Raw genomic sequence first — 13,756 nt, 5'->3', positions numbered from 1 at the left:
TAACGTTGTAGACGTCTATGGGTTCCGGTAACCACTTTTGACCAGGTGGGCCGTGAGTTCGTCCAGCCGTCTAAGCAATAAAAAGAAGAAAAAAAAGATTTGGAATACTTAGCACTTAATAGTATTCTACTTGTCTTTTTATCCTTGGTCATTTACATCATCATCATCATCATCATCAGCCTTTTTCTGCCCACTGCTGGACATAGGCCTTCCCCAATGCTTTCCACATAATGCGGTCCTCCGCCTTCCGCATCCAACGACTTCCCGCCGTGCGCACTAAGTCGTCAGTCCACCTGGTTGGAGGACGCCCCACGCTCCTTGTACCTTGTACACATCATTTACATAGATGCGATTAATTTTTTCCTACCTATTAGTTGTTAGCCTAAAGGGCTATGCCAGTTACGCTCGAACGGGGAGACGCGAAGCGCTTAACCACAACGGTAGTGGAGTAACAACCGACGTAATGCAATCGGAAATATGTACAAATTAACGAGAGTGCTGAGTTAGATAATACATAACGTATGCTATTTGGAGGTTACAATGTAAAAGCTGATGCTAAACCTAGTTGGTCAGATCATGGGATAACCTCTAATATTAAATATGTACATTTTGACTGACTCGGTGGCACAGTATTTAGCGGCGCTGATTGTTGCGCCGAGCGTCGTGGGTTCGTTTCCCGCATCGAGCCAATATTATGTGATGAACAGGTTTGGTTGTTCTTTGTCTGAGTGCTTATTATTTATATATGTATATATTTAAACGTATTTAAGTATCTTTGTCAGTCTCTAGTATCCATAACACAGGGAATCCTAAATTGGGGTAAGATTATCGTGTGTGACTCGTTCCCAGTTGTTTATATTATTTATTATTTAAATTTATTATTTATTTATTATAATTATATATTATAATTATATATTATTATTTATTATTTAATTTATATTGACTGGTCATAATCTTACCTTTATATTTATTAATCTCCCGGAATCTACTAAGATCCCTCCGTATTTCGTCCCTAGAATGTACAGTTTCCATTTTCGGTGCACTTCTTGATCTAATATAGCTTCTGTTCAAATCAGATTTACGACGTAATTCACGTTGGTTGTCCACGAAATTTTCCATGCAATCGTCCGCTGTTCGTCCATATGACTTGCCGTAACTGGTGAAGGAAATTATAAATAACGTACATTTAATTGTTTTTTATTCTAGGAAGAAAAAAATAGAATAAGAAAAATATTGCTTAGATAGGTGGACGAGCTCACAGACCACCTGTGTGCTTAGTGCGAGTTTTGTAACGTTCTCGATAGCGAGCCAGTTTGCTCAAATTTGTATGCAATTGGAACAGCGCCCCTAGCGGCAAACGTACCCGGTGTTATTTTGTGAGTGCAAGTTCATATTAACGCTGTGATCACGTAACCGAGTAATTTTACCGAAATGAGTACCACGAATGACATTTGTGCGAGTGCGTGTTACAAATTAGTGGATTTTAACGTTTCGATCGAGTATTTCTTTAGTAGTTCTATTTTTCCAACTACAGAGGCAAAAGTATCATGCCATAGAGCCTAATCTTTTTTTATGAAAAATGATAATATGGAGTGAAATGGATTTGATTAATTTGAAGCATTAATCTATTGGCATGGAATGAAATGCAATGAGATCAGATAATATGGGATATAATATAATCTCTGTAAAATGCTGATTATTTACTGAGATTTATTTCAGTGGACTTTTTCGAAGACTTCGAGAAGCTACGTCCAGCGGTTTTGTTTAATTTTTTTACATTTTCGCACTTTCACAGATACTAAACAGTTAATAAACCAACGTTATTTTATTATTGCATAGATGGGTGGACGAGCTCCCGGCCCACCTAATCTTAAGTGGTTACCGGAGCCCAAAGACATCTACAACGCAAATGCCGCCTCCCACCTTGAGATATTAGTTCTAAGGTCTCAGTATAGTTACAATGGTTGTCCCACCCTTCAAACCGAAACGCATTACTGCTTCACGGCAAAAATACGCAGGGTGATGATACCTACCCGTGCGGACTCACAAGACGTCCTACCACCAGTAATTACGCAAATTAATTTTGCGGGTTTGATTTTTATTACATGATGCTATTCCTTTATAATGAAAGTCAATCGTAAACATTTGATAAGTACGTATTTCATTAGAAAAATTGATACCCGCCGGCGGGATTAGAACACCGGTGCATCGAAAGATACGAATACACCGGACGCCTTAACCTTTAGGCCACGACGATCTCAAAATTACACTTATACACGAAGAAATATTAAATACGCATTAACTAAGAAACATTAAATAGACAAAATAAAACAATTCACACAATTCAGCTCTTCGCGGTCCCTCCAAAATGTCTTGTCATCTTTTTTTCCTAGTTGTTCAATTGTAAATAAATAAATCAAAATCAAATCGAGTTTACGTTCTGTACGGTGAAAAATGAAGAATTGTGAGTGTGAGTTGAGATATGCTACTCGATTCGCAGGGCGTTTATTCACCGAGAGCAGCAATATTATTATTTCTCGTATATTGGTAGCACATGGTGTTTTGGCATTAGACCGTCTAAATGAAATACAACGCATTTTAACAGTATTTTAATAGGAACCTACTACTTTCAAAATTATTCGGGTAATGTCACGTGTTCAATACTATTTTGTACCTTTAGAATTAAAGTGGCTCAACCCAAAATTCTTATTTTCTGGTAAACTTCAATATTGTAATACAATAATTGTATTTTTTTAGTTTTTCGGTTTAAACACTTTAAGGCATGCCATTTTATTTGAAAAAGACAGAAAGAGTACTTTGTCCTTTTCTAGACTAAAAGAGACTGTTTAATTTTATAAGCTGATAGAATAATATAGAAAAGAATAATAGGATACCCTCTAATCGTCACATTGGAAAAAGGTATGGCTTTATCATTTTATCATTTAAATTATTTTGTATTGCACTTATAAAACTAATTTAATTTACAATATGTAACTATATCTATAACTAATCCGTACTTGTCAAAATCCTCATAAATTGTCAATATTCTTAATAAAATTCCTATTAATAATATACAAGTGCAAATGTTGAGCTGCTTGCCAGAAATGATATAATAGTGCTTTGTTTTTTTGTTGTTTCCTTGTAAGCTACCTGTAATAATCTAAATCTGTGTGAAAGGCAATAAATGATTTTATTATTATCTACTAATGGTAGTCCAGTGGTCGAAATTAGACCATAATTTATTTAAATTTTAAGTTTGAACATTATTACAGTTCTATTGTCACCTTTCTATTATCATCATTTCTATAATAATCATTGCTCTATGTCGCTAAGGCTACATTATAGAAAAATAATATTAAAGACAAAAAATATTAATCTATTCACAATTTGCCACAGATTGATAAATCAATAAACAAAAAACGTATAAATGCATGTGTTTGTGTGTGTCAATACATGGTATTGTGTGTAAGGTTTTTTTATTGATTTAGTTTATGTTTTTATTGTTTATACACAATTAAAAAAAAAATTAGCAATCTGCACTACTTCTCTATATTCTCTATAAGTGGGAAATTTCATACTTCTCCGTCCGCGCAATTTTCGTAAAAAGGGGTAAAACATTTTTGCTTCATGTATTATTTAAAATGTAGGTTCTTAATAATAATACATAAGTGTTTTGAAATATAAAACTAATCTTAAATTTTTTAGTTATACCAATTCCATTCTAAGGGTGCTATTTCGTAAACAAACTTTGCCGTAATGGCCTAACCTTTAAAATACACGAAAACTGCCCAGCATAAACATAATTTTTTAGTAACTTTAATAGAAGTATTAGAATTAGAAGTTTATTATAGAATTTAATTAATTGTAATGACATATTTAGACATAGGTACTTAACATAATTAATCTTGGAATAGGTAATTAATTATTTCAGCTTTTTTTTAATTAAAGAATTTATGTTTTATATAGGTTTAATCGTTTACCCGTTGAACGTTTATAAAATGATTGTATTTACGGTAATAGTGTTGATGATCTTCATTAGGTGGCCCAAATATACTAAAATTATTACGAGCATCCATCCTTATTTATAAATGTGTAAACAAAAATGTGTAAAGCAAAATTATTATTACATTGTTCAAATTTCTATATAATTTATAAATATATATCTGTACGTATGTATGTGTAAATATGTATATGTGTGTGTGTGTGTGTGTGTGTGTGTGTATGTGCGTGTCTGTTTGTGTGTGTGTATATATTTCAATAGATAGGTACACAGTGTGCAATTCATTTCGAAATTATTCTTGCCCATCTAATGGTTGTCTGGAAGAGATCACTCTTAGCGATAAGACCAAGAATTGTACTCTTTTTTTTTATTAATATTGTTTCGCAATATTTATTCATTTTGTGTACAATAAAGAATACCTACTCCATCTCACTCTCTCTCTCTCATCAAACAACTCTCTAAAAAAAAGCAATGATTTAATAAGAATTAAATGAATGAGCAAATAATTAATATGTATTTACAACTAGCTAGACGTCTATAAAATTTTCTAACCGAAAAAGTATATGTGTATATTGTATTGTATTGTATGTAAAAGTATATTGTAATAATAATAATAATAATAATAAAGCCTTTATTCAGACAAATACATTTTCTTTTTTTTTTTTTACATAATATACGTACAAGTGGTATTAATATTAATTAAATTTTTTTTTTTTTGATTATTTTTTTTGAACCATTATAAACCATTAGAATAGATAAAACCTTAAAAAACAACATTATTATTAAAAAGGAAAGAAAAAAATCTTGATATTGTATTGGTTTCACGGCAAAATTTTTAGTGACTACTTAACTTGCTTGAAAGTGAAGAAATACTCTCAAAATCCATTAATTTGCAACTCGCACTCGCACATACAATAATCGAGAGGCTCACTTCGGTAAAGCTATTCGATACATGAGACAGCAACATAAACAAACCTTCTCTCTCCCACAAAATGAGATTCATATGCTTACCACTAGGTGGCACTGATACAACCTCACACAAATTAAACATAACATTAACATCGACTGAGTAATTAACAAAACTCGCACTAAGCACAGGTACATTACCCATTACCCGACTAATTATAATTATCGTTAGAAAGCTTGGCATTTCAATTAAACGCCTTAAAAAAAACCTTACGTGCTACCAATATAAAAGAAAAAATTATTGCTTCTCAAGATGAATAAACGTCCTGCAAATCGAGTAACTCGCACTCAGAGCTCCGCACGTTTCACCGTGAAGAGCGTACACTCGATGCGAGTCATTCGATTCGATTTTTTAAACTCGCACTAAGCCTACTGGTATTAAGTGGTTACTGGAGCCCATAGACATCTACAACGTAAATGCGCCACCCACCTTGATATAAGTTCTAAGGTCTCAGTATAGTTACAACGGCTGCCCTATCCTTCAGACCGAAACACATTACTGCTTCACGGCAGAAATAGGTAAGGCGGTGGTATCTACCCGCGTGGACTCACAAGAGGTTCTACCACCAGTAATATATACCACCAGTGTACTATATGCTTGAGAGGCGATATCAGCGTTACTCTAGCGTGTAGGTGAGCTCTCGGGGCTCAAACCAGGAGGTGTTGTTAACACTAGCCCTAGCAAGAGCAGTGCTTCGCAGAATCTACCACCGAATCGGAGACGCGACCCTCTGAGAAGATACACGTCAAGGAGAAGCTGAAATAGCCTCTCAAGGCTATCAGCATAAGAAGGGAAAAAAAGAAAAAAAAATGAGCGCCAGTAGTCGCTTAATCAGGTGGACGGTACACTGAAGCTGATCTGTATTACTAAGTTAGCAATTAAATTATGTACATCTATGCACTAAGTTATACCTAGTCAGGTCATAAGTATTGTCACACAGTAAAAACGTTTCTTTTAGAATGCTGGCCACAAAAAAGTTTATTGAATTCGAATTTCGAATTGTTCATGAAAATAAAAATGTATACTTTTAGAATTTTACTCATTTTTAAATATGGAGTGGACGCTTAAAGAAGACCGTGTTGCAGTTATTGCGTTGCAACGTTGCGGTTACGCGCCAATTTAAATTTTTAACATACTGAAAAATTTGAATATAACCAAAAGATTCGTTTATCGTACCATCAAACGATACAATGAAGACTCTAGTGTAGATGACAGGTCAAGAAGTGGTCGCCCTCGGTCTGTTAGGACTCCAGCAGTGATAAAAGCTGTGAAGGCGCGAATTCAAAGAAATCCCAAACGTAAGCAGAAACTGTTGGCCCTTCAGATGGGGTTAAGCAGAACCACGGTGAAAAGGGTGTTAAATGAAGACTTAGGGCTTCGGGCATATCGAAGAAAAACAGGACATCGTTTGAATGCTCGTCTAATGGACCTGAGACTGAAGAGATGCCGCGCTTTGTTGAAGCGGTACGCGGGAAAAAAATATCGGGAAATTCTTTTTTCGGATGAAAAAATTTTTACCGTAGAAGAGAGCTACAACAAACAAAACGATAAGGTGTACGCACACAGTAGTGAAGAAGCGAGCAAACGTATTCCGTGTGTCCAACGAGGTCATTTTCCATCCTCGCTCATGGTATGGTTGGGAGTTTCTTATTGGGGCTTAACAGAGGTACATTTTTGTGAGAAAGGTGTAAAAACGAATGCAGTTGTGTAACAAATACAGTCCTGACGAACCTTGTGGAACCTGTTTCTCATACCATGTTCAATAACAGGCACTAGGTATTCCAACAAGATACGGCGCCAGCTCATAGAGCGAAGAGCACACAAGACTGGCTGGCGGCGCGTGAAATCGACTTCATCCGGCACGAAGACTGGCCCTCCTCCAGTCCAGATTTGAATCCGTTAGATTACAAGATATGGCAGCACTTGGAGGAAAAGGCGTGCTCAAAGCCTCATCCCAATTTGGAGTCACTCAAGACATCCTTGATTAAGGCAGCCGCCGATATTGACATGGACCTCGTTCGTGCTGCGATAGACGACTGGCCGCGCAGATTGAAGGCCTGTATTCAAAATCACGGAGGTCATTTTGAATAAACTTAAGTGTCATAAGAATCTATGTTTTGTTAAGTTCATTTTGGTATATGAATGGTTACATAATGAATAAACTTGTTTCAATTATTTTACATTAAACATGTGACAGAATTTATGACCCGACTAGGTAACACGTTTTATTGTGTATAGGTCGTGATTCAAGATTAAACTAACAATATACCTACACTACAATTCAAACAACAATCAAATTTAACAACTGCGAAACTTTGTCAGTGAAAATAGTTCACATAAATTTCTTACGTAAAATTCATTCCGGGTACGTATCCAGTGTATCCAGTCACATGTGAGGTTTGACGGTTTCCTATTCCGTCGTAGGTATCTCGTTGCGGAGCGTCGTGTCGCGGTAATTGGTTCAACTCGTAATGGTCGCCGGTGCGGTATTGGAATGGTTTACTAGAAAAATAATAATTAAGGTAGTTTATTTAAGATGGAGAGAGAAGGGTAGACCCTTAGCCTGCTGGGAAGATGATCTGAAAAGGTCAACTGGCATAAATTCACTCTTCATAGCACAAGGCATCTTTGGAGGAGGTATTTACACAAACCGGGATTTCTCGTTAATTTATAATTATTTTAATACACATACTTATATTACTAACATAATTTAAGCTCTATTACATAAAAAAAAAAAAAATTTAATTCCAGAAAATAGAATAATCGATTATTATTTAAAATCTCCAAGGAAATAAATCGATTAAATAATTTTGATTATTAATTTTTACCAAAAATGCCAAAACAATGGCACAAATAGGTAATGGATGAATAGAATTTCTTGAATTATCAATTAAATAGAAATTTATTAATTAAGAGAATTCATTAATTAAATTGAGCAGTCTTGATAAGGCTAAAAAATGTTTATTCACTTTAAAAAATTTGCCGTCCTGAGCACTTGCCCTGACTGTCCCTAGTGTAAATCTTCCACTGCCTAGGGGGCACGCAAGGTAGGTATGTGGGACTTGACGGTCTGCAGGTGTCTGGAGCAGACCGCGGGTCCTAGGAGCCTACGGGACTATTCCAACTACGCGCGTACGGGTAGGTCAGCTCAGGAATTTGCTAATACTAGCCCTAGAAAGTGCTTGGCACAATCGACCATCGGATCGGAATCGTGACCCACTGAGAAGATCCGGCGAGAAACTTAGCGCGCTGTGTCTATAGGCTAGGTTGCACGTCGAACTCTTCGTTTCCATGAGAGTGGTCACTAACGGACTAATCATGGCTATTAAGATTTTTTCGCGACTGTTTTCAATTGAATTAAGTTTTTATTACTTTCCGGTTACTCTAATTCCAGAGATCCAAAGTTCCAGAATCTTGTTTGCCACGTACCATCAGACTTTCGAATGAGCTCCTCTCCACGGTGTTTCCCGAGCGCTATGACATTTCCTTCTTCAACCGAGGCTTGTAGACAGTATTAATCGGTAGGCAGCGGCTTGGCTTTAGCCCTGGCATTGCTGAAGTCTCTATGCGACGGTAACCACTCACCATCAGATGGGCCGTAAGCTCGTCTGTTTAGTTTCACCTCGGATGACTAGACGTGTCCACCTTTCTAAGATATTAAAATTGAGCAGTTCATACAAAATGCGTAGATTGCAAAATCTCACTTGAAAAGTCCTTTGGTTCGGATTTCACGTAGAATTTGTCGTGTGTTATCACCGTAGCATTTCCCGTAACGAAACTTCAACATGGGACAGTGACCAGTGTATCTGTAATCAAGAATATATGAGTTAGAATTTAAAAACTACAAAACAAAACTGTGATGTCGGTTCTATCAGACCAAATCGGGTCCTTAAAAACGGTAGAGTTGTGTTTATCGGCTATCTGCATATTGACGATGGCAGTTATGGTGAAATGATTAAGTATGTCTACCATCACCCTGGTAGTAGTGTCTGGTCTTTATTTATTTATTGCATAGATGGTTGGAGGAGCTCACCGTTCACCTGGTGTTAAGTGGTTACCGAAGCGCATAGACATTTATAACGTAAATGCCGCCACCCACCTTGACATAAGAGTTCTAAGGTCTCAATATAGTTACAACGCCCCACCCTTCAAACCGAAACGCATTACTTCTTCACGGTTGAAATAGGCTGGGTGGTGGTACCTACCCGTGCGGACTCAAGAGGTCCTACCACCAGTAAAAAGTGGTCTTGTGAGCCACGGAATAGATATCTATTAGGTGTTGTGAGCTAACGTACTTATGTTGCAGCGTAGATTGCTGTGTCGTCTCTTATTTATCGCGACTAATCTCCGTAATCACCCTAATCCACCCTATTAGGGTGTCAGTGACAGTAAAGTAGTTTATTGAGATAGGTTTTTTTTTTTTTTTTTTGTCAGTAGGAAATCACCGGACTTCCGCCCTCCGCTGGGGATGGAGGGCGGGGCATGTCGGAGTTGAACCGACTAAAACCTCCTGTCGCTCAACAACCAACGTCCAAACCTCGCATGAGACAGAACTCATGAAAAGGCAAAGGGGGGAAAGTGAAGCGTTTAGTGCGGAGCACATCTCTCCCATCACCCTCCCCCTCGGGACGCCGGACTGGCGGTCGTCGGCGCCAACCAGCGTGAGTTGAGGATAGCCGGCCTTCCATCACCCGGACGCTCTTGCATAAAACGCGTGCAGAGCAGCTTGCACGTCGTCTTCTTAGGTCCCCTTCGTCGGTCCCCAGGCCGACATGTGAGAGAGACCCGAAACACTTAGAGGGCCAGGGCTTGGGCGAAATCCGCCTCCCTGGCCCCCGCTCGACGGCGGCGGGCCTGCGCGTCTCGCACGCGCCCCGCCGCCTCCTTCTGCGAGATGGTGCACTCGCAGAAGTCGAGCATCGCCTTCCACGACTCGTCGTCACCGAGCATTGATGCCACAACACCCGGCAACGACAAGTCGTTTCCTATTTTTGCGACAAGGACACGGCGCCACCCCTCCCATGCGGGGCAGGCGATGAGCGTGTGCTCCGCCGTGTCCAAGTCGCAACCACAATGGTGGCACTCTGCCGTCAGCTCGGCTCCGATCCGGTGCAGGAACTCACCGAAGCAACCATGCCCAGTGAGCACCTGCGTGAGCCGGAAAGTGAGGCGTCCTCTGTCACGATTCACCCAATTCACAAGAACCGGGCGAATCGCCTCGACGGTCCTACGACCAGCCGAAGGATCGGCCAGCCGTCTGGACCATGACTCCAGCACGGACCGCCGAGATTGGGCCCTCCGCGCTCTGACCACACTGGGGCTGGGACGTGCCACGCCCCGTGCACGAAGGTCAGCCCGCCACTGATAGTCAGCGGCGAGCGCCTCCGCTTCCAGAACCCAAGGCGGCGTCCCAGCCAGTACACACGCCGCCTCGAAGGAGATGGTGCGATAGCCGCGGATGACCCTGACCGCGATGGTGCGTTGCGGCCGTTGCAGCAGCTTCGCTACCCCCACGGCCAGGGACTGGCCCAACACGGGCGCCCCGTATAGGGCCATTGATCGCACCACCCCTGTATAGAGACGGCGCGTCACCTGGTCAGGCCCCCCAACGTTGGGAAGAAGCCGGCTTAACGCGCCGGCCACCCCCTACAGACGAGGGACCAGATTTTGAAAGTGAGCACGGAAGGTCCAACGACTGTCCAGAATGAGGCCGAGGTACTTCAACTGCACCCCGACCCCGATACGGACGCCTCCAACCACGATCTGCAGCTGCCGAGGCTGGAGACGCTCCGTGATCGGGGGGGCCCATGGGCGCATTTTATTGCGCACCATATGATAGGGCCGCCCCCACGGATCCTCATCCAGCGTCTCCAGGAGACCCTCCATGTGTTGGTTCTTGGCTCTTCTGATGGCCAGCTGCAATGCCCTCTGCGCGACGCGGAATGCGCCGTGCAGCCGGGCCTCTGCCGCCGCGAACTCAACCGGATCATTGCGCCGCGGCAGGCGGCGGCGGCGATGCCTTTTTTTTTCGGGTAGAGGGCCGAACCTCCTACGAGGTCCCCGCGCAAAAGGGGCGCGCGGGGTATGTGAGACTCAACGATCTGCATGGTGTTGTGAGCAGACCGCGGGCCCAAGGATTTTAGAGCCCACCCACTAAACGACTCCTCTGCACTCTTACACCCGACGTCCGATCCCCTCCGAGGTCAGAACCCGGATGAGGTAGGGGGGCTACCGCGGTCAACTTTACAACCAGACGGCGCGGCTCACCCCAAGGACGCCCAGCCGACGGAGCCTTCGAGGCGAATCGAAGGCTCTGAAACGTCGGCCGTCTCGGTACGGCAGCCCGTCGGGCCGCCCAGACGGTGCCGCTGGTGTCCCGGAATACCCCGCTGGACCAGAACCAGCCTGCCGGGTCGGGACGCGATACACCGTCGACCGGTCGCTCTAATCACTCCACGGCAGCGCGCTAGAGTGGCGGCGGCGATGCCTGGCACACTCGCGCCTCGCCCGAACGCACTCCACGCGGAGTTGCGCAATTTCGGGCGACCACCAGTACGCCTGGCGATTAGGAAGTCGAGGGCCGATCCGGGGCATCGACGCATCACAGATGCGACGCATCGTGTCCCGGAACCACCCTGCCTCTCCCTCGACCTCCACCGGGTGTGGACGCATGGGCGCCCACGCCGCCACCGTAGAGGCTTCCATCAGGAGCTCCTTATTCAGGCGCTTCAGTGCCCACTTGGGGAATGATCGGGACGCACTACGGGGGTGGTCCCCGTGGACGTCCGCGACTGCGGAGCGGGCGGAGAGATCAAACCGAATATATCGGTGATCTGACAGCGTCTCCGCCCCCTCCAAAACCCTCCAGTCGCGGATACGGCGCGCGATGGCCGGGCTTGCGAACGTAACGTCCACAATAGACTCGCCCTGCCACCGCACGCACGTCGCAACCGACCCTCTATTCATCAGACAGAGGCCGGCCGCATTCGCCCACCTCTCCAGTAGCCTACCACGAGCGTCCGAGCGGGGCAGCCCCATGCGACAGACTTAGCATTGAGGTCCCCCGCGAGAATCAGTGGACGAGGAGCGAAGCGGCGAGCAATCGCCCCGATCCCGTCCAGGAAATGCCCGAACTCGACGGTAGGCCTGTTCGGAGAGAAGTACGCCCCGATCACGACGGTTCCTTCCACAAAGCGCAATGTGGGTCAGCCGTGCAGGACGCCGCTTTATGTCCCGGCTGCCCGCAGCGGAAACACAAACCGCTGCGGTCAACCGAGCTGGTGCACCTAGCGAGGCCGTGCCCCGTGCTAAAGCAGCGGAGGCATCGCCAGGCACGTGGTTCTTGGAGACGCACGTGGGCCGCTATCCAGCCCACGCGCAGTCTCCCCGGATCCCCCGCCGATCTTCCCGGTGGAGGAGTGGCAAAGGAAGTGGCTGCCTCCACAGGGCAGCGCGCCCACGCCGACCTGGCCCGGAGTACCCTGAGCGAAGTTCACCGACGGTCACGCTCTCCGGGGCACATCCCCCTGAGCGGCTATCGCGGCTGCCACCTCCTCCTTGGTGGCGCAGTCGTCCAGGCCGGTGATCCTAATCTCTGCCATCCTCACCGGCCTGTGCACGCGCACCTCTTCCTCCGGCAACGCCACGCGGAGCGTCGCCACTAGTTTATCCGCGATGCCAGAACTATCGGCACCGGGACACTCCAGTAGCTTCGCCCCATTGGCGGTCTGCCGGAAGCGGAGGCCCTCCTCCTCTGCTCCAATTTCTTTGAAATTTACGGCCGCGCGCGCCCGGGCCATAACCTCATTATAGGTGAGGCCCTTTTCGGCGGCGGCCGGCAGCAACGTCACTACAACGGCAGCAGACCCCGCTGCGCGCGGCTTCTTCTTTTTGTTTTTCGTCTTGCTAGCGACCGGTGCTCGACCCTCGCGGGGAGCAGCCACGGCCGCCAGCGCTGTGTTTCGTGCTACAGCAGTCGGCACTCGACCTCCTTGAGGAGCTGCCAGAGCTGCTGTTTGTCGCCATGTTTTGGTGCCCCGCTTCACCACTTCCGTCCAGCCCTCGTCCATGCTTGACGGGGGAGGAGGAAGGGGACGGGGCTGTGGTTGGGATTACGGGGCGGGATTCTGGGCACCCGCACCTCTGTTATTCCGGTTCCGGCCTCCACGTCGTGCCACCCTCCCGGGTGGGGTACAAGTTAAGGTCGGCTGGGCAGCCTGGTCGCGTGGGGCGGTCGCGGCTGTTGGCACCGGGACGCAATTTCTGAAACTAATCGAGGAGCGGAGCATCTCCTCGAGGCCAGCAAAGTGTTTGCCGACTTCAACCGCCACCACCCGCGAGATGCAGGCCATAATTTCCGCTCTGCTTGGGACGTGATCCACCTCCCTCTCCTCCCTCTGCGACCCCACAGCACGTGGGGGTGAAAGAGGCGGCTCCGCAGGCCTAGGCCGCGGCAGCGCCGGCCACTCGTCTACCATCCTCGCCAGTGGCGAACGAATGTCCTCAGCCTGCGCTGGCACAGGCCTTAACCGTCCTGTCTGTATGGATGCCGATATCCGGGGAGGCGGCGCAGGCCTTAACTCAACCCTGCGAGGGGGGCGAGGGAGCGCGGGAGTAGGCACTCGTGGAACAGCGGCCACAGAAGTGGGCGCTGGCATGGGCGCCGCCACACTCATCACGGCCCGCGAGGGCACGCTGGTGTCCATCTTCCTCACAGGCGGCTCAGAGCGTGCCAGCCTAGGCATCGGTGACAGGGGAGTTCCCTCTTGCAAAGCCGGGGAGTCCCCCAG

At 45.3% G+C, this 13,756-nt stretch overlaps 1 protein-coding gene across 1 annotated transcript in view; it reads right to left on the bottom strand.

Moving 5' to 3' along the window:
- LOC114241419 (ciliary microtubule inner protein 2B) overlaps positions 1-13,756 on the bottom strand; it is a 31,465-nt gene that overhangs the window by 1,794 nt on the left and 15,915 nt on the right. The window contains exons 2-4 of the mRNA XM_089731064.1: positions 8,672-8,773; positions 7,317-7,469; positions 960-1,156 (exon numbers count right to left, since the gene is read on the bottom strand). Of these exons, the coding sequence (XP_089587190.1) occupies positions 960-1,156; positions 7,317-7,469; positions 8,672-8,773 (452 nt within the window). The remainder of the gene's footprint in view (positions 1-959; positions 1,157-7,316; positions 7,470-8,671; positions 8,774-13,756) is intronic.

Source organism: Bombyx mandarina, chromosome 11, assembly GCF_030267445.1.
Source record: "Bombyx mandarina strain Sakado chromosome 11, ASM3026744v2".
In the NCBI taxonomy this organism is placed as follows: Eukaryota; Metazoa; Arthropoda; class Insecta; order Lepidoptera; family Bombycidae; genus Bombyx; species Bombyx mandarina.
This window is presented reverse-complemented; position numbering and strand designations above follow the sequence as displayed.